Source organism: Macrosteles quadrilineatus, unplaced genomic scaffold (assembly GCF_028750875.1).
Source record: "Macrosteles quadrilineatus isolate MER2022 unplaced genomic scaffold, UCM_ALF_1.0 Scaffold_2__2_contigs__length_208266976, whole genome shotgun sequence".
NCBI classification, from domain to species: domain Eukaryota; kingdom Metazoa; phylum Arthropoda; class Insecta; order Hemiptera; family Cicadellidae; genus Macrosteles; species Macrosteles quadrilineatus.
In genome coordinates this window covers 206919525-206941378 of record NW_026542595.1, presented here as the reverse complement: position 1 = coordinate 206941378, position 21854 = coordinate 206919525, and the positions used below count along the sequence as shown (strand labels likewise).

The following is a 21854-nucleotide window of genomic DNA, read 5'->3' as shown; positions in this document are numbered from 1 at the left end:
CCTTTAAAACGTCATAAATGAAAGAACGATGAAACAATAATATGTTCACTTGTGAATAGATTTCATACGTCATCACTATTTTATGCACATACCCTTCGAGTCTTTACCTACATCCAATAGCGACGATACCCCAGCGTTAAGGTGACACAGTACTCCCTATCCCGCCCATGTTAAAATAACAGTTTTTAGGTACACATAACTTTTACAAATATTAACCTATCAACTTGAAATTGTTGTACTATGTTTAATACATTATTACCAACAATAAAATGAAGCAAAAAAAGTTTTTGTGCAAAATTAAATTGTTAGTATGATTTTTAAAATTGTATAAAATATTTTATAATTTTTTAACATAAAATATTTTTTTATTTCAAAGGTTTTTGGTTGTCATGGAAACTGATTCGTATTGTTGTTCCTTATCATATGAGGAACACACACACCAATTTTTTAGCGAATTTCCCTATAGGGAAGTAGCTATTACCGTAGGTCTCATGGTAAGACTTAGGCCCGGGACCGATTTACTTTTTCATTTTGGTGTCCCAAGAGGCCAAAAACACCATTCGTTCAAATTTTTATATATGTATATATATATATGTATATATATATATATATATATATATATATATATAGATTTATATATACATATGTGTCCGTGAACACGATAACTTGAGTAATTTTGATCCGATTTTGATGAAATTTGGTTTGAAGGTGTAAGGCGGGATAAACTTGAATGAATTCGCGATCCAGCATGATCGGACTATGGGAACAGGGTTTTATGGGGTAAAAATTGGGTTTTCTCACTTTTGACCCTCAAAAATCAAAATTTACCAAATTTTCTCTAAACCTTCTTAAAGAGCTTTAAAAAACAAACAATTCAGTATATCAAAGTGTTTTTGTACGGTTATTGGTTGCGGAGAAAACTAAAAAAAAATGGTACATTTAAAATTCCCATATTATTCTTATGGAGAATGTTGTAAAATGTTGTAGTTTGCTTGTTTATGGATATCTTTTGATCAAACTTGGCAAATATATTCATTATATACTAAGCAATAATTATTTTACTTAAAACACACACTTTATTAGTTTCCTTGTAGCAGCAAACCTAGGTACTCGTTAAACCTAATGTTATTTAAATAGATCAATTGAAAATCTATTCAGCCAAATGGAAATTCGCTTAGACGGCAGGTTTGCTCTGCGGCGGGGGTATTATTGAAATTGGATTATAATTGAGGAAGAAAAGTGTACCTGACTAAAAACCACTTGACTTTCGGAAAACGACAAAAGTACCCCCGTCCGGGTAGTAGTAGGACGCTTGGGCATGCTAAAGTAAGAGTGTATAAAAGTCGCTGTATAGCTTAAAATAATTCTTTCTCCCATAATATTTGGTATGTACGTGTTCAGGAAAGTGTGTTCTACAAAACTAAATAATAAAAAATGTTAAAAAAAAAAATAATATTTGACTGCGTACCCTCTGCGTCTTGATTAGTAGTAGGACCTTTGACATGCTAAATTAGGCTGCAATAGTTTATAAAAGTAGCTGAAAATTTTAAAAATAATTTTTTTATTCCTTAATTTTTATTATCTACGTGTTAAGAAAAGTCTGTTCTACAAAACTAAATAATAAAAAAAAAATTATATTTGAGTACTGTGTTTCCTTAAGTAAGTCAACAAGTCATAACACCGTTTTATTTTAGTTTGTTGATCACTGAGCTAACTGGAGTAACGAGTAACCCACGAGGGCCACTCTGTGTTTAAAAAACGTACCACGTACCACTGTTTTTGCTGGTTTTGTTTCGGAGTTTCGTGTTGTTAGGTTGGCCATGTGATCGGTTGGTGGGACTTGTCAAAAAATTTGAGGCTTTTTTTTAGCATTAGCAGCTCAAAGTTAGCAGCGTTAGCACAATAGCACTCTAGCACTCTAGCAGTTGCATGTTATTGTTGATTTTTGAAATTGCACCTGCAGAGTGCAGACTGCAGCGCAGCCGATGGTTGATTGAATCATGCTCTTCAGCTCTTGTGTTGTGGTCGGTTAGTTACGTTTTACATAAAAGATGATGTCAGTGAAACTATGAGATAATCTGTGGTAAGATTCTTTCTGTACCTAAAGCTAAAAAATTATCACTCTAACTTCAACAATATAAATTTAACTCACACAACCGAGCTAGCCCAAATCATTCCAGCCTAGGCCTACTTAGTAGTACTTTTGCTACATCGACAAATTTTGTATGTCCGCTAGGCCTATTCATTAAATTTGGCCAATTATAATAAAATATCTGCGTTTTTTACTATTGACCAAATAAATAAGTTAAGTTAAGTTAAGTTGATAAGTTACCGGATAGACTGCGATATTCAGGACACGATTACTAGAAAAAACTGATCCATACCGGGTTTTTTCTAGTAATCGTGATTCAGGAGGTAAAAACCGATAACCTAAGAAATTTGTTTGGAGGCACCTAAGTTAACCCTTTCAGTGCTAGGCCAATAATTCATATTTTGTAAGACTTTTTTGTTTGCCTTTTGATTCCATTACCCGTTGTTGAATTTTAACTGTCATGTTGTCACTATTTTATTAATTAGGCTAATTTTGAATAATAACACAATAAGAAAATATACATATAACTTAAGAAAGATAAATCCCGGTATTTGTAGTAAACATCAAATAAAACTTAGTTTTTGTTGTAATTTTCCTGGTTTTCCTATACATTTTTATGTTCTGATAGCATTATTTGAAACCAAAATCTCACAAAATCAAAAGACATATAGTTTACAATGTAATATTGAATTTAACCCTGATTTAGTTGGACAAGGTTATTGTAATATAGCAATTTTAGGGAAACTAATGTTTTGCAGCAAAGTCTCAGGAACACATTTACTACTACTAAAACTAAAAGATTGCATCTAAATAGTCCGTGACTAGCTGGTGCTGCTACCTAGTAACGCATTGAACAACCATCTGCAGCGCCATCGGTGGCGACAGCTTAAATACCGGGTTTTGACTCCCCAGTCTTCAAGCACAGATAGCCGAGAAGGCTAGGGCGTGTGTCACTTGGCCAGTGGCATTCGTCTGCTCGGGTTCGAATCCCGTCCTGTGTGGCAAATAATTGGTGACCTGTGTGTTTGTAGCGATATACTACAACCACTGGGGCATAGTGAGGTGTTCATAATCCTTGGTTTAGACATACACCTCGAAATCATCGGATTGGGCGAATCTTTTAGCTAAGTGGTTGGTAGTGTATCCTATGAACATGCAGGTCACCAATGGCCGTTTTGCTATTTTTTTTTTAAATAACCTTCCTCTCTATATCCCTTAGGGTTTTTTTAAAACAACGATATATCGTTTCATAGCACTGAAAGGGTTAAGTAAGTTATAGCCTAGTAGATAAGTTAAATACTATTTTTCTCATAGCCTATTAACTTCACTTCCTACAACACAATTAAGAAAACACACAAATGTAGGCTAAGTATGCTAGAAGTAGGGCCTAGGCCTATTTAACACAACATTTTTGACAGAAATATTTGAAATAACAACCTATCATAGGCTACATTCTGAGTTAAGAATCAAGAATTTTTACCCATCGTAAAGCGCTATGTATATTACATGCACAGTAGCCTAAAGTTTACAGGCACTATAAGAGCAAACTTAATATGAACAAGTGCAGTGTATACATGCAAAGTATCACAGTCATCTTAAAAATAAAATACTGTAGGTTATAAAAACATGCAAAGACTAGAGCAAACATATAAACAGGTGCACAGTTTAAACAATACTTGCAGTGTGTTTTCCTAAATTAGTAAAAACATAGCTGGGGTCAAGAAAATAATATAAAATTTTAAATACAATACTTACAAACAGACAGATAAATACTTATAAGACAACATTGCAGCCTTTGGCTATATCACAGACAGACAGAATTGAAAATTTAATATCGACGTCAGGCAATTCAAGGAATTCATCCAGTTTGTAGAAGGGCCTTGGGTATTTATTGCGACGAACGTGACCATGGGAACCTATAAAGATTTATATATCACTAGAAACTAGATTTTTAGCTGAAAATAATGGTGCAAAGATTTTTCCGCGCTCTCAAATATTAACGGAGTTACGGCTGTTTAAGTTTTATTTGCCGGTACTTTGTTTTTTTTACCTAACCTATTCATAAGCCTATGAAATGTTCTCTCCAGATACTTGATATATTACGTTAATTGTAAGTAATTAAAGTAGAAGACTCACTTTTTACCAGGAAATAACAGTGCAAAAATGTTTCAGAGGCCACGAATATTAACTAAGGTAATTTAAGATATTTGTCGTTTTGATTTCCTTTATCTACCTTCCATTCAAGTCTGCTACTGCTTGCCGCATTACAGAATTACGGAACGCACTAACTGTTACTTGTAGAACTATAGGTAAGTTACTAAAACTGAACCTGAAATGAAAATACGAAATTGAAGAGAAGAGAATAAAAATAAGTCAATCAAGTCATTTAAAGTACATGTGCTACAAACATCTAAGAAACAACACGGCACTGAATAACTTATTTCAGAATGATTTTTTTTAGGCATGTGTGGAAGGCAAGTCGGGCTTATGCGGATTCGTGACTGTATTAAGTGTTTTGAAGTTAGGTTAGATTAGGAAGGTAAAGTGTAGGTTACAGTGAACTGAGTTGGTAATTTATATTACACACAGGCAATTGTTGTGCAATTAAAATAGTGTATTAAGCACAATGAAATTTCGATTTCAAAAATGCTGCAAGCATGTTGCATGCATGTTGGGCTCGGCGCTCGGCTCGTTGGACTTGGCGAGCCCGAACACGAACATGCTCGCGAACATGCTCGCCCGTCTGTGGGGACGACCATATGTTCGAGAGCATGTTCGCGAGCATGCTCGTCCGTCTCTTGGAAACGCCAAGCATGTTCGCGAGCATGCTTGTCCGTCTGTTGACAATGCCGAGCATGTTCACGTACATGTTCACGTTCATGAACATGCTCGCTCGTATATGGGGGGCTTACTTAACATAGCGCGCATGCAGCGACGGCAGTAGACAGGGATGTGTAAATGGAGCAGACGAATGTTAGCGCAAGCGTTGCCGTCACCTTTCAATTTCATTTGATGAAGAAACTGATTTTTCAAAAACAATAATTGGGGGTGGGGGGTTCGTTTTATCGAGGGAGAGACGCAGACAATTCGTTAAGTAGAGGTTAAATTCGCTATGTAGAGGTTCTGACAATGATAAATTCGCTATATTGAGGTGTCTTATTTTAGCCGGGATCATGAAAAATTCATTAAATCAAGGTCGTTGATATGGGTTGTTCGTTATGTAGAGGTAAAACATACATTGTGTCTTATGGAGAGTTCTAGGGGATTCAAAAACAATTCGTTATATCAAGGTTAGACTGTATCTTGTTTGGCTAGGCCTAGCCTTGTGGTTGTTAACTTATAGGCCTAACACTCGCCTTGAAATCTGAATGTTTGCTGTTTCATTACAAGCGAGAGATTCTGAACCCAGTGGTTGCTATAATTTGTCATTGTAGTATTAAGGCTATTTTATCAAGATATTATGACAACTTATATATTTTTGAATAAACACAGAAACCACTAATAGTTATCAAATTTCTGGTACTTCTTGGTATTATCCGGAGGCCACCTTTATACAGCGTGCTGCGGCTGCTAGGCTATGTAAGGTTGGATTATCATAAATGGAAAGAACATAGGCTACTTTAGTTTACTTACTGTCCATATTTGACATGATTCAGAATCAGAATAATTTATTTGTCATTGGACATTACAGATAACATGTCTAATATGTTTGTTTATGAGGTGTCAGCTCTGTGGATTACCTAACAGTATGGAATGTGATTTAACAATCAATACATTTGATAAATAAATATGATAATTTAACAAAGAATAAATTATAGAAACCAGCAACAATATACTGACAGCAGAAATTAAGATAAAAATTAACAAAGATAGCGATTGCAACAAACGTTGATAGACAATTAAAATATAAACAACAGTAGACTAAGGTAGGAACAGTTATAACAAAGTTGATAGACAATTAAAGGATTAAAAAAACCCTTCCTGGACATGAGAAATCGTGACATAGAACGGGAAAAAATTATAGGAAAAAATAAAAATTAATTTTCCTTATTTGTGTTTTGTTATACCAGTAAACATAAAATAAACACAATGGAACACTTCATACTGTTGAAATAATTGTTTACTGTACTCGTTTTTAACTATTTTTATATCCGCTACCCATCCGCGGATGAATAGAAAAGCAGCGTATATATCTGCCACCTGTTTTTGAAGTTATGACCATGACCACGTTGGGCAATAAATAAAGAACAATTTGTAAACAATAAATAAAAACAACGTAGTGTTGAGCGCGAAACGTCGAGGGGCGAGTGTAGGAGAGGTGGGTGGTGCGCAGTAGAGGGGGAGGTGCGGGAGAGGGGGAGGCGTGGGAATGTGGGCGGAAGAAAGCGCAGCCATGGAGAGAGCAGGAAAGTGGCGCCTTGGTACCGCAAAACATCTGGTTACTGCTCAAGCACCTGCTAGTCTGTCTGGAACATCAAAAACCATAAGCGGATATATCCGCCACCCGTCCGTGAAGGGTTAACAACAATATAAACTAGGCACTGATAATGAGTCTAAAACTGAACTTCCTTTACGCCCATGAAGTCGTAAAAAAAAGGGTTTCTTAAGTGCCCGTCATAAAATTTACTTAAGATTAAAGAATGTCTTGTAACCCCTGCAGCGCGCTGTATAAGGGTGGCCTCCGGATAACACCAAAGTACCAAATTTCTTTTTGTTTGCAGGAACTGCAGTGTTGTGTTGACAGAAGCACATGATGGAACTGACTAAAAGTTTAAAGTGTTGTGGAAAAATACACTTTTCTGAATTGTTCCCATCAAAATGGAGTGGTTTTATTTTTGTTGCATACATGACATTATTTGTAAATCAAGGTAACGTAAATATTTTTAAATAACTTAGGTACCTAAATTGTATTCAGTTTACCACAACTAAGCATGAAATTCTTTATTGAGGGCGACATTATTTGGAAACATTTTACTTTGTGAAAACTGTGGTGACCAAAATCATTCAATCTGAACATTCTTAACCGATAACGAACACCACTTACTGAGTGCATATTACAGTAGGCCTATTTGTTATTTTTATTTATATTGCAATTAGGTAGGGATGTTGCAACCAGGGATGTGTCGAATCCGAATCTCGAATTCACCGAATCCTACAAAAAGATTCGGATTCGAGATTTGATTAACAAGATTCAAGAATAACATTTTTTTTATAGAATTATAAGGCATAGGCCTAACCACCACCACGACAATATCCTTTATGGTTAGTCAATGGCACAGTATAGGCCTATAAGTGGTAAATGGTTCCTATTCCATTCTTGCTTTTTTAAACACCATAAGCCCATTTGTAATTATTTTTGGGACTCGAGATTCAAAATTCCTGGATTCGACCATCACTAGTAGTCACAGTAATTATCATTATCCAATATTATTTTGAAAGAAAATGCACGGTTCATTGGAGAGACAATATTTATAGTCCGTGAGGTAGGCGAAGGACTCTAAGGGATTACAGCCCTCACACACACAGAGACACACCTACACACACTCATGGGTCACGCCGCCGTGGGGTTGGTAGGGCCCTGCTTGCGAGTGCGCGTGCGTTGGTGAAAGGAACGTTAATCCCTCAGAGTCCTTCGCCAACCTCACGGACTATAGATACAAATGTGGATAAAGCTGACTTTAGGACTATTAGGCCTACAATGATAACCAACGCAAAAAAGTATCTAAGAATAATGCCAGATATGAATTTGGTCCAAAATATTTTGTCAAAGTAACTACCAAGTGCTGTGTTGATTAAATGATAATTTAAAGCATTTGCAAGGACCGTGAAGTAGAAAAAGTATACAGCTACAACTGTTTTTAATGTCTTAATGCTGAACTTTTTTAATGAGTTTTTCCACATAGTAGGGTGTATGTTATTTCAATTTAATCCAGTTAACATTATTAAGGTTTGTAATTTTTTTCTAAATCCAATAAAATTGGATAAGGTTAACGTAGATCTACCCCTGCGAGCTCTCACCTTATGGAGATAAGCGCGGGTACTCTAGGGCTAATTGTGTTAAATTTAGATTAATTTTTACCCTCCAGGTCTTATCCTCTATTCCTTTTTGCTACACCACTGTGAAATCACCTCTTTTTTTATGTTTATCACCTTGAAAAATTCAACATTACATTGTTTACTAAGCAAAAGTAATGTTTATTATCTATTTTGGATTTTGCCGTCATAAACAAACAACAATTTTGTTATTGTTTTTATTTAGCTGTTTCAATTTGCAACAATCAAACCTGTACAATCAGTGTACATTTGGACTCTAAATAGAATGCCTAACATAAAAATACTATTCATTTTTAAATGTCCCTAACCATAATGAACTTTTTCAAGCTAAAATGGATTCAATACAAATTTAGGAAATATAAAAATAATTTAGGAATTATGTACGACAAAAACATTTCAGATGATGAAAACAGTTAACCTGTGTGATTTGGAAAACAAACCTATTTAATGTTTATTGAAAATTATCTATATTCTAGGCCTCTTAGTGACAGCATCACAGGACTCCAACAATGGTTACCTATACAACACAATTGAAGCAGTTTTGGCCACAGAAGTGGTCAAATTGATTGTTTCCATCATGCTTTACACCAAAGAGTAAGTTTAATTTGTTAGGTCAGATTATAGGCCTATATGTAAATTAACACTGTTTTCTTGGCATATTTATTATTTTGCAGAGCTTTGATCAGAATAGGATTTTGCACTTTTTAACCCTTTCAGTGCTATGTGTCGATATATCGTTGTGTGTTTTTCCCCCCAAAAAGTGCTATGGAACGATATTTCGTTGTTTGCGTTTCATCCAAAAAGTGCTACGCTACGTTATATCGTGTCGGCAAAACTTTTAATCATGTGAGTTTAAATGGGCATATCGGTTGACTTGGTTGTTGTTTCGAAACTGCGATGGTTTCTGTGATTCCTCATATGATCGAGGCCCGATATACAGTGCTACTAGGTACTAGGTGCTAAGTGATCCTTAGCACTTTTGAGATGAAAAATTGTACTACCAATTTTTTTCTTGCACACTAGACTTTGCCCCTGTGGCAAGCCTAGACCTTTTCAGACGAAATAAGTAAATAATTAACTTACAAAAAAGTTCTAGCATCGAAAAGGTTAAGGGAGCTTGTTCAAAACATCTTCTCAGTTGCTGTTACTTGTCGTTTGACTACCAATACTTACATCATATTATGTGGAGGGAAACAGGCCGCGGTTTGCATGTGATGTGCTACAGGAGATAGGGTGAGAGATAAATGCGCCCCTCTCCACCTTGTGGGTGAATTCCCATCTTCCTTGCGCCCCCAACCCCCAACAAACCTAAAACCTCATGCACACCTGGGCCTGGGCCTATTATAAAAGCAGCCTTGGGGGGAAAACTTTATTTTTTGTATATTTTGTACTATAGGTGTTTACAAATTATCAAAAGTAACCCACCTTGACTTTCAGCCAAAACAGGACCTGCTCAGAGGAGTGTATATTTGTTAAATATTATGTGTATTTAATTGTTTATATCCATACCGGTATGCTTATAACAATTTGTTTATATCTTATTGTTATATCCATTCAACTTTACATAATCTTTACCTTACGCAGTATTTAGTGGTTATACACAATCAATAAATTTGTGTTTTTTTATTATTTGTTTTGACTTTTCCTATGTTTTCTGTGTTTAAACATTACCCAAAGTTTCTGTAGGTGGATCAACTCCTCACGTGTTCAACTTTAATTTAAATTATTATGCTAGAAAGTGATCCACCTCCAGAAACGTTGTGTAGATTTAATCACAACAAAACTTTGGAAAGTAAAGAAAAATAATATTAACATTTCAGAAACAACGTAATAACGAATTTTTCAAACTCTGCAATTAACATTACTAGACTAACTAACTTCAGTATTGCATACCACAATCATGTAAGATTTGTTTTTAAGTATCTGGTTTACAAATTAGGTGAAAATATAGCATTATTTTCTGAAGACGTCTAGTGTTAAGGACAATTATGCCATCAAGATTTGTATGATAAAACTGCATTAAATATTGTTTAAACTTAAAATTTGTTATTTTTCAGTCACAGCATACTTAGTCTAGTCGCTGATGCGAGAATGCATTCCAAAGGTAGGAAATAATTCTTTGAACAAGGTTTTTGTTAAGGAGTTAAGCCGCGTTTACACCGGAGTTTGGAAGAAAATGTTTTGAATTTTTGTTGGTAATACTTGTTTCTAAAACAAAAGTTTCTAAATCAAAAATTTCTAAAACAAAAGTTAACAACAGATAGTGCACTATTCTTTGATTTTGTTGGAAACAATTTAGTCACCGTTCCCGAGAGCACAAGGTCAGTCCCTCTCGAGAAATTCATGTGGTGGTGGGTAGGTGCGGGGGGTAGCGGGGAACTGTTGTAAACAGCGTAGAAGTACAGAAGCATTTGTTCCGAACAAATGTTTCCTTATGTTTGGAATACCCTTTGATCTTTACCACAAAATTTCTGTTGTAAAGACTAAATTACTGTTTCCAACTTAAAAATGTTTCTGTTCCAAAAGTAATGTTAAACGTTTGCTCCGGTGTAAACACGGCTTTAGGGCTGATCCAAGCCTTGTTGGAATTGAATTTCATATCATAGTTTAAAAGGGGTTTCAATCTTGTGTTTATTACGTGGTTCATATTTGTTTGTGTATTGTATTGTGGATTTCATATTTGTAGTTTCCCTAAACAATTTGAAGAGTCATGTTCTGAACAGAGTTTTTTTTCATAAAGTCTCATAACATTTTTTTGTTTCAGTGATGTACCATTATTTTGTTCCTGCTTTCCTATACTGTTTATACAACAACTTGGCGTTTGTGAACCTGTCAGTGTATGATCCTCCATCGTATTACCTTCTTCTGCAACTACGAGTTGTCATTACAGGCATTCTTTTTCAGGTAATTTAAAATCACATCAATGAATTTTCCTTTTGCATGTTTTTTTTTAGGAGTCTCATACCTTGATTAAAGTTAAGGACAATCCAAGGTCAGGAACTGACAGTACAGTATTCTCTGTGTCATAATCTTTTGTAACAATGGGTGCGTTCCGGGAACATGTACCGGTGCATTACTCACTGGTACTGCCCCGGGGCAAGAGTCATGGTATCCCAGAATGGTTAGTCACCGGTTTACGGTACACATCGGATTATAATTTACACATCCAATTTACAAACTTACCCTCACAGAATAAATTATTCACTCATTACGTAATATTAACCTATCAAACTGATGTGCATTATTCGATGGACCCTCCATCTTGCCATAGCTGCATATTGTTGTCCAAGAAACTGACCAATCAAAGGCAACCAGTGTATTATGCACCGTACAACTTCTCCGGCGCATGAATTTTGCACCGGTGGAGGAAAAAGAGGAAATAGCTTTCTGCTAACTCACCGGTCTCCCAGAACGACGCATTTTATGCAACGGTTAGTGTTCCTAGAACGCGCTCAATTGCACTACTTTCTCATCATGAAAGTCTGTTTAAAATATCAAGTCTGAATAACAAAACAGCAGAACATTTCTGGTGTTTTAAGTGAGAGTATACCTCTTTAAATATTTTAAAGATATTTTTATAATTGAATTTATGTGATTTTGAGTATAGAAGTCAATGTCCCATTATTTTGATCATTATCACTATGACCAGTTGCTTTATATTTAGATACAACACAACACAATATGCTGCCTATTTCACACTTGACATGAAGAATAGAACGAGATGATCTGTGTGCTCTGTATTACTGACTAAGATTAGATTTTATTTTTAGCCATTTTCATTTCCAAACCCAAAAATAACTACTACTGACTCCAGTTTTGAACCTTTAAAAGCTACTAAATATTCAGGATTAATGTGGCTACTATTTTATGGTTAGTGAGCACTAAAACCACTCAGCTACCCAGCTCTAATCAAAGACGGATCATTGCTTTTATTGTTATTGTTTGCTTGATATCAGCGCTGTCTGTTGTGTATAATGATGTATTAATTCATTCTTTTCTCTTAGATTCTGTTCAAGAAACAGCTAAGTGGCAGGCAGTGGGTGTCGCTGGTGCTACTGACCGCCGGCTGCATGATCAAACAGTTGCCGTTGTCTGACAACACTCCCCAGCCTCTCAGTCAGCTGACAACAGACAACGCGGATGTCGTGATCAAAGCTGTTGACAAGGGAACGGCCCCTCTCCTCAGTTTCCACATGTTACTTATTATTGTGCAGGTATACACAAGCCTCTCACTATTGTTAGGAGACGACAGTCAAGTTTACTGAAATGAGGTAGATACATTTGTTTACATTACCACTGGAAACTAAAAGAACAATTCTATTCATTTTTATTTAAGCGAATTTCCTATATAGGGAATTACTATTACACCATAGGTCTCATGGTAAGACTAGACCCCGGAACCGAATTTTTTAGGTTTTGATGTCCCTAGAGGACAAATTATATTAATTATGTTTCCGTCTACCATAGCAATGTTTGCTACACTACCGCTGATCAAAAATAAGTCTTCCACTTGGAAACATAACTTGAAATATATGATCTTTATTTTGTTTACTGTATCTGATTATTGTCAATATATGTTCAATGTTCAACCAGGTGGTGTGCTCATGCCTGGCAGGAGTGTACAACGAACTTCTGTTGAAAAGTTCTGACGGTGAAGCTTGCAATATATATATACAAAACATCTTCATGTACGTTGACTCCATTGTGTGCAATGTCGTACTGCTAGCCTGGCAGGGCCAACTGCCAGTTTTGTGGGATTCTGAAGCGTTCTTCAGTCTGTTTCAAGTCAAAGTAAGTATTTTGTAATGGTTCTATTACCAACACATGTTATAAGCAAATTTCAGTTCTATTACAAACTCTTTAAAGTTTAAATGCTAGTTTTGTAACATGGTTTAAACTAAGGTATATGCTACATTTTTGGAGCAAACATGTTTCCAATCTATTTCAAAACTTATTCATGGTTTTTATTCGTTAAAGATAAATTATTATCTTGCTCAACTGATTTCTACTCCCCGCTGCTTGTTAGCCTATATTGTTTGGTGAATCAGTAAACAATTACAATGTATTTGTTTAATACGTACATACACATTGGATGATTGCATCTGTTGTTTGGTTTATTTTAGAGATGTGTCGTTCGGTCATGACCCGTTCAATTTGAACGGGTCAGTCAGGTGAACGAGTGATCCGGGTCACACTTATTCAAAAGACCCGTTCAATTCTGATTTCGTTCACTCCAATCAACTGACTGTTTAAATTTTATAACGAAACTCTATTATAAGAAAAATTGTGTATCTTAATATATTTACTCATAAAAAAAATAAAAACATTATTTATTGAGTTTAAAATATCAATATTGACTTAATTTAACCTAGAAAATAATACAGGATAGAAAATATGTTCTGTGTTGACTCACGTAGTTAACTTTGGTTTCGTTCGGTCTCGGTCTTTTCGTTCATTTCGTTCGCCGTTCGCCAAGATCCGATGACCGAAGAAGTCCGATTGCGTTCGGAATGGCAAGGAACCTGGCTGACTGACAGTCGACAGACCGATTCAATTAAACGGGTCGCGGCAGTGAACGAGACCGGTTGACCCGGATCAGTAAAGTGATCCGAACGTCCCATCTCTAGTTTATTTCTGAATCATTGAGTTTAAATACTAGCTACAACTTCTCCTTTCATATAATTTGAATATTCTTGATCATAACTTTAAAAAGAATTTGTAAGATTGTTTTTTTTTATTTTAATATTTTTACTCAGTAAGTATTGAAACAAAAGAACACAAATAAGAGAATAATGTAATGTATGCGTGGTTCTAAAATATTTATACTGTACCAGCCATTAGAAATAAACAAATAACAACCGGGGGGAGGATACTAGTTCTCTGTTGTTAAAATCTGCAACTTCACAGAGAGTTGCCTTTTGCCATAAAAATTTTCTTTTGAAATGATTAGTTTTTTTTACAAACTTTACAAATGTACCTATCACCTATGTAGGACCTATCAAGTTAATTTTTGTTTTGTTTAAAAATGCATAATTTATATTAAACAGCATCATTTTCCCACTGTCACTGATTATTTTGGTGGAAGAGAAATTAAAACTAGTGTAAGTGCTTTTAGTACATTTTCGTAGTTCTAAAAAAAATCTGTTGTGTAAAATGCGTTAAGTGAATTCCGTAACGACCTCTTGCTGCTTGGTATAATCAGAAAATTGGCAGTGACTTTTTTACCCCCTTGTAGAATGTAATAATGATAAATAATATTTGAGGACAGATATATACACAAATGAACTTCCTTACCCTCTTGTAAAATCAGTAACTTCATAGACCAGTTAAAATTAAATAAATAAAATGCATTGAAATATTCATATTTTTTCATTCCACAACATTTTTAGGTGTTTTTAGTGATATTGAACAACGCAGCAATCGGCATCGTGACCAGTTTCTTTCTGCGTTCGCTCAATTCGATACTGAAGACCTTTGCTAGCGCGTTGGAGCTCGTCTTCACTGCCATCCTGACAAGGATACTGTTTGGTATTCCTATTTACCTAAACACAGTCTTTGCCATCATGATTGTTTCCTTAGCTGTGATCATGTACAGTCAAAACCCTGTTAGCAACTTAAGGCCTAAGGATAAATCCAAGGAGATCTGTCCTGTTTAAGGATCTGTTTTACAATGTAATAGAGTATACTTTTACCTGCATTTATTATTGAATGAAATAAGTGTAGTTTATAACTGTAAATATTAGATATTAAATTATTTTTACCAAGCTTAGTTACCAAAAATAGTGAGTGAAATTGCAGTCTCAATGTACAGTATTATGACACATACCTATAGTCGTAACACTGATTTTTAGAGGTATAATCGTTGTGCTGATTTATTGAAAGTTGTGTATACTATTTAATTTTAAATTTTAATTTTACCTTGAACTGCTTTATCTAGTGGTTCAGATATATTTGGCTAACTATTTATTTGCCTCTTAAAAAACGTTTGTGTTAGGTATACTTAAAAATTATCTGTGATGGTAGTTTTCAACTTTTGAGAACTATTTCTTTTATTTAAAGAAGACAAAACATTACATGAATTTCAATTACGAAAGTCTTTTTTGTGTAAGTTATGAGGTATCAAAATAAATAAGGATGAAGAAAATAATAGTATACTATTACGTTACTATACTAGTCCTGAAAATAGGTATTTACTGGACGAGTGTGATCGCTCCTGTGTGAGACAAAGCCAAGTCTGGTAAACACATTTTGGACGAGTGGCGAATGATATTTTATGCCATACTACTCTATGCTAAATTAACAATAAAAAACCTGTACAAATCCTTATATATTCCCACCGACTAAAGGACTAACAATCACTAATCATAACCTATAAGAGAGGTTATGTTTTTGTTATGTTTGTTGTTCATTGCCAAATATAATCAGCTGGTGTCCAGTAAACACTCATTACAGTACACTAGTACGCAATGAAACCCCATTTACTTTAGCTGGAGGCAAGCTGTTTTCTGGACTGAATCCTTGTGTGGGAAGTTCGTTAAAACAGTGAAGTGTGCATAAAGGATATTTACAGGAGGATTTTTAAGACCACCAAATTCTTATTTTTTCAGATGTGTACAATCCAAGTTTAGTTAGTTCCCTAATTTACGATATATCTATTATTATTTTACATTATTCAACTCAACTGTCCTCAAAGCTTTGAGATATGTGATCCAATTTTGCCAATTGAATTTAAGAATTTTATGGTGCTTTAGCTAAGGAGTTATTGTTAAGCCTCGTCCACACATGGCGATTTGTCTGCGGAAACATTTTCTGCCGACTGTCTCTGGAGTTTTGCTATTTTGTCTCCAGTAAGGGGGCAGACAAATTTTGGTGTTTCATATGGTTCAGTCCAGTGTGGTGGGAAAAGTGAAGGCAAGATGTGTCGAGATGTGTCTTATCTCATCTAGTGTCTTATCTCATCTAGTGTCTTCTCTCATCTACCACACTGGACTGATCCAATATGGAGTATTATATTTGGTTCATATTATAAATCTCCCCCCTATAATAGGCTGTAATTAGGGGTAGTTTCTAACCCTTATGAATCAACCCCTATGAGGTCTTAGGGGATAAGAGTTATATAAGGAGTGTATTAAGTGTAGGTATCATTCAAGACTGCCATATTTATAGTTATAACACGTTAGTAGTAAAACGTGAGGTCACTTAAAGACGTGACAGGATGGTAATCAGTTTCTAGAGTATATATAAGAACTGAATTGTGTTAAGCACATTAAATGGCTGAGAAGTCGAAGAAAACGTTAGGACTAAAGTTGAGTAAAGAAAGAAACAAAAGGAAGAGAGACAGTGATCAAGATAAAGAAGAAGATAGATTTCGAAGTCGTGAAAGGACAGAAGAAGTTACTAAACCAACTAGACATCGTAGCCTATCTTTAGGTGAACAGAGTAAATCATCAAGACTTCGAAGCAACTCTGTAGGAAATCGAAAAGAACTACCTACTTCAAGTGATACATCTATCTCCAACAAGGAGTTCTTCACTACAACAGATTCTGGCATTGGAACTACTAGAGGATTATTATTTCCTGGACACAACTACCTTGGACCTGGAAATCCCCTAGATAATGGACCACCTACCAACAGAGTTGATGAAGTAGCACAACATCACGATAGAGCTTATCAACAAGCATCGACTTCGTTCCAATCTACAGGTAACAAAGAATAAGCATTTCAGTTAGTTCAACAAGCTGATGAGACTTTTTTAAACGAGTTGAGTGATATAGAACCAACTTCATATACTGAGTTTTTTGGTAAATTAGCAGGTCAAGTAGGAATTGGACTTTCTTGTTGATGGTCTAGCTTTAGGATTATTTCCAAAAAGATCCAAGGATGGTAAAAATGTAGAAGCCTGTGCAGAAATTGGTATAAATACAGAAATAATTATTAAGGGGGGTACTTAAAAGTATTATTACTATCTTTTGGAGGTAGTATATTATGCAGTGGAAGTGCTAGTCATCCTCAAAGTAATCCTAATAAAATATATTTCATTCATAAGAATAAGAAGTTTGATAATGCTTATGCATCTGATGGTTTACCTACTCTTGGAAATGTAAGCTAATCTGTATATATTGAATATATGTCTATAAATAAAATAATTATACTGTATCCAATTGTTGTTATTTAACCAGTACTCTCTACACAATAGGAACCTTCTAGGACCCTTTAGTACCCTAATTTATAGGTTGATGCCATATGAAGCTACCTATATTTAGTTAAAAACCTAATATAAGCCTAGGGGTTGAAGCCTATTATAGGGGGAGATTTATTATATGAACCAAATATAATACTCCATATTGGATCAGTCCAGTATGGTAGATGAGAGAAGACACTAGATGAGATAAGACACATCTCGACACATCTTGCCTTCACTTTTCCCACCACACTGGACTGAACCATATGATCTCTTCTGTTGGAGACAAAATACAGTGTTTTCTGTTTCCCGTTCGAATGGGAGACAAGAGACAAAACTTAAGACCAACAAAGCCCAGAAAAATTTCAAAATCTTTAGAAGTCAACCTCGTGAATTTCCTAAATCCACCACCTAATCTGAAGGTCTGATAGAAGATTGTGACCATAGTACGAACCTTGCTCGAGAAAATATTGGGTCCATCATCGTCTCTTCCTAGATTCATTAGGCACATGGTTCAGAAAAATGAAGCCCACACAGGATATAATACGTCCTCCTCGGTCAACATACCAACAAACACGGAAACACTGGCTGGCTAGTGTGGACGCAAAACACATTGGAAATTTGTATCCAAAACTGTGTTGACAGACTGTCTGCCGACTGCCCACGCACAGTCGGCAGACTCAGTCTCCATGTGTGGACTAGGCTTTATGATCAATATTAGTTATCAACAATCTGAACAATTATGTTGTTACTCTTTGTTCCTCAGCACAAACATATTGTGATATAACTGATATTTTCAAGGTTTAGTAGGGCGTGGCCTGGACTTGCCTGGATCGGGAAAAGAAAATTTGGTCACTCAATAATTAGAATTTTTACTGTCATTGACAGCATTTGAAACAAAAATGTTTTGGTTTGGGTAAAATGTTTTTAATTGAATATTACCTGTCCAACTCAAACATTCCTTGTTTAGAACTGCTATCAGCAACAAATTGTTTGAACTGTTGTGTATATGGTCATACAGTACTTTTTATGTTTTCTTATACTAGTATGGATTTTTCCCTATTCAGGCAAGCCTTTTCATCACAACCATATTTTTAAAACCTACGCTCCTGTGCCACAAGTTAGAACAATAATATTGAGATAATATTTACTGTTTGTCATGTACATAAAGTTTTATCCTGAATATGTTAAGTTTATTCTTAGATGTGTTTTGTTTGGTACGTTGAAAAATGGATCTAAAGTTTTAAGTTAGGATTAGTCACCTACTTTGTGAATAAAGCACTAAGCACATTAAAAGGATAGTGCTTATCTTTATGTAAGTTGTGCAAGCGTCAACCGAAAACAAACTCTTTTCCTTGCAATATCTATGTTGGCTGATGGATGTTTTGTCTAGTAACAATAGTGTGCTCTTGTTTTATTTTTGGGATTTTATAAAGGAATGTTCCAAACCCCGGTTCTTGTTACTTAACGTCAATTGTTTGTTGGACAAACGTTAGCATCTTTAATTGATACCCCCAAAAGGCATCTGGGCCTAGAAACAATTTTGCTTTGAATTGAGCCAGCAACCAGATTCAAAGGTTAACACTATAATCATGTTACTGATAACTTTCTGTTTCCCTAGAAGGAAATACTTTCTGGTGTAATATGTATATGCATTGGATGTTAGGACCAGGAATATAGTTCACAGCCTTGTGAATAGGAAGCATATTTTCCTGTGTCTATTTTATCCAGAAATTATTATTGAAATATTTTACTATATTACTCTGTGATTTTTAATTAAAGCAAAGAAGGGTAAATGACCTAGATTCTGTTTTATTCATTTTAAGTGTTCTATTAGCGAGTCAAATGGTCTTTTATCTAGTTTATAAAAAAAAGTATTAACAATTCCAGAGGCCATTTCCCTGAACTAATAGTGTACTAGCGTACATGTTGCTCGAATTCGAGCAATTGCAATGTATTACAGGAGTTTTTTCAAAACGAATAACAGTCATATTTACAATGAGTTTAAAAGAGTCAACTCAAAGATTACCGGTGTGTAACTCAGACCATGTTTATCTTCGTTATTGATAAACCTAAAGGATTCCGGCCGGTTTTCTCCTTCTCTAAATGCCTCGCTGTACAGGCAACACAGGTCATTGATAGGCCGGGCGCACACCTGATGCGGCACGGCGCGACGTTTTGCCTTATGCGACTAGATTTCTATTATTTCAACTGGGGGTTCCGCACACATCATCGGGCACGGCAAGACAAGGCAAAACAGCGACGTACGGCGCTTTGTTCTGCCTTTTCAATTTTCGTCTTTCGGGCAAAAGGCTTGAGGCAAAACGATGTGCGCATGCGCGAGGATCGACACCACGTTCAGCGCAGTGACAGCCCCTGCCCCTGTCAAAATCAGTGTGCACTTCCAACGATTAGTAATTATGAATTTTTTCCGGATCTGCTCTTAGTTCTGCAATGAATGGTTTCAAGTCCTTTTTTGGTTGATGGGATGCACCAACGATTCTCTGTTAGGGAGATCATCCATTACATTCATTAGGTACCATCATTGACTATATAAACACAACAGTCAATGGTACCATATAGCAGCGATGGCAGCAGCCTCTTCTTCGCCTTCTGCATCCATTCTCACAAAATGTGTAGTACAAAGTGTCACAAAATGTACAAACAACCTCATAACACACAGTATCTCACTTTACTGAAACCATGGGATCGACCATGTGGGTGCTCAAGTCGCCTTGTCGTGCCGTGCCGTATGCATCTCAAATCTCCATCGGGCACGGCAAGGCGAGGCAAAGACGTCTCGCCTCGCCTTGCCGTGCCGTGCTGTATCAGGTGTGCGGCCGGCCATAGAGGGCCAATTGAGAACAAAAAGTCGTTTTGGGGTAGTGTTAGGGCGCATTTGTAACCTAATAGTTGAGTGTGTCCAGGGTCAGGTGCCGACTGTGATGAGTTAAGCCTAATACGCGCCACTGATCTGTAGCTGCGGTCGTTATCACGATTACGCCTCCTGTCTATGTTTCGTTTTCGTCGCGTCGGAGACATTTAAAAGAAAAAAACAACAACAAATAAACAAATTATAGGTACACAAAAACACTATAAATGCACAAATTTAAGTTATAATCATGCTAACCCGATCCGTCATAGCGACACAAAACAATCATAAATACACAAATTTAAGATAAAACCATACTAACACGATCCGTCTTGGGGGTTATGTTTACACAAACTCAAATAGTAAACAAATGTACTCAATGCGTTTCATTGAATTGAAAAATAAATAACAGCAATTAAATTATACAGCTGATCAAAATGTAAACAATTATGTTCCTCATAAGGATAACATGGGAACTTTCAAAGCCACTGGGGCAGAGCCCAAAGGACTTTTTCAAAAATGTAAGGCCAGTTTGCAAATCTACGCGACACGCTCTTTCCAGTGAGACGTCAGTGGATGAAATCGGTTAATAAATGGCGGAGGAGTTCAACCGACAAAGTTTCATGTAGCGTATTAATTATATAGATTGGTAAATCTCATCAGAAAATTTTACGGGTTAGAAATTAAGTATCAATGTGATATCAGTGTAATCCATATTATTTTAGTTCCTAATGATTCAATAAAAGCAGTTGTGCAAAAATCTTTTATTGTTATTATTTGTTATAGCGAATAAGAAGAGACCTAAAAGTGATTTAAAAAGAATGTCTACCTAAGAATGTTGGATTTTTTTTAGTTTGCTATATCAAATGCTGCTAGACATAACCATAGATTTTACATACTTGTAAATGTGATATCAATATCATCCTTACGAATTGAAGACAATTTTAAGTCATTCTACTGTATGTTAATGTGTACATAATTATTTGACTTTCAGTATTTCTTGTAATTTCAATAAATTTATAACATGGAGTATGTCATCTGGTATTGAAACCTAAGAGTTGAGTGCACATATCTAAAGCTGTGTTTTCCTAGACGCGGAAGAGGAGGGCGGAGAGCGGAAAAGCGATTACATTGCATTCTGCTCCACTCCTATTAAAACAGTAACATTAAATTACCTAAGACAAGAGGAGTCCGCTCTCTGCGTTCCTCTCTCCGTGTCTAGAAAAACCCAGCTTTACCCCAAAAAAGAGAAAAACAAACTAGGATATTATAATAGGATCAGAAGTATACTGTTGCGCTTGGAGTACCAAAAAATATAAAGCAGATGCTAGCCAGTACTTTTCTAAATATTTGTATTCTTTGATCAAAATACATTATCTTTTTGGAAGTTTAAGTGTTTCAGTTTGGATTCCGTAAACTTAATCTTCTTAATTAACTTTTTACCTTGTTTTAAAAATAGCAGACTAGTACATAATTGAAGGGATCAACTCTTAAGAAGTCCTGTATTAGGATGAAATAATGTATTGTGACCTTTTTTGTACAAGTAATTATTAGCTAGCCACTGGGCCTTAACTTTTTGGGTAAGTTAGCTGAACTCTGTCACTTAAAAAAATATCTCATTAGCAACATGATTTTCTTTAAAATTATTGATAAA

At 35.6% G+C, this 21854-nt stretch overlaps 1 protein-coding gene across 2 annotated transcripts; it reads left to right on the top strand.

Moving 5' to 3' along the window:
• The first annotated feature begins 1969 nt into the window (after positions 1 to 1969).
• On the top strand, positions 1970 to 21529 carry LOC128986692 (UDP-galactose transporter senju-like). 2 transcript variants are annotated; one of them, XM_054407180.1, is made up of 8 exons: positions 1970 to 2083; positions 6814 to 6960; positions 8623 to 8740; positions 10204 to 10250; positions 10911 to 11050; positions 12151 to 12360; positions 12740 to 12937; positions 14536 to 21529. In XM_054407180.1, exons 2-8 carry the CDS (start codon positions 6843 to 6845, stop codon positions 14800 to 14802), a joined length of 1098 nt encoding a protein of 365 aa, XP_054263155.1. In that variant the 5' UTR covers positions 1970 to 2083; positions 6814 to 6842; the 3' UTR covers positions 14803 to 21529. The 2 variants fall into 2 exon arrangements, with proteins under 2 accessions (XP_054263155.1, XP_054263157.1); XM_054407182.1 differs by having other exon boundaries at positions 14546 to 14571.
• The last annotated feature ends 325 nt before the right edge of the window (positions 21530 to 21854 follow it).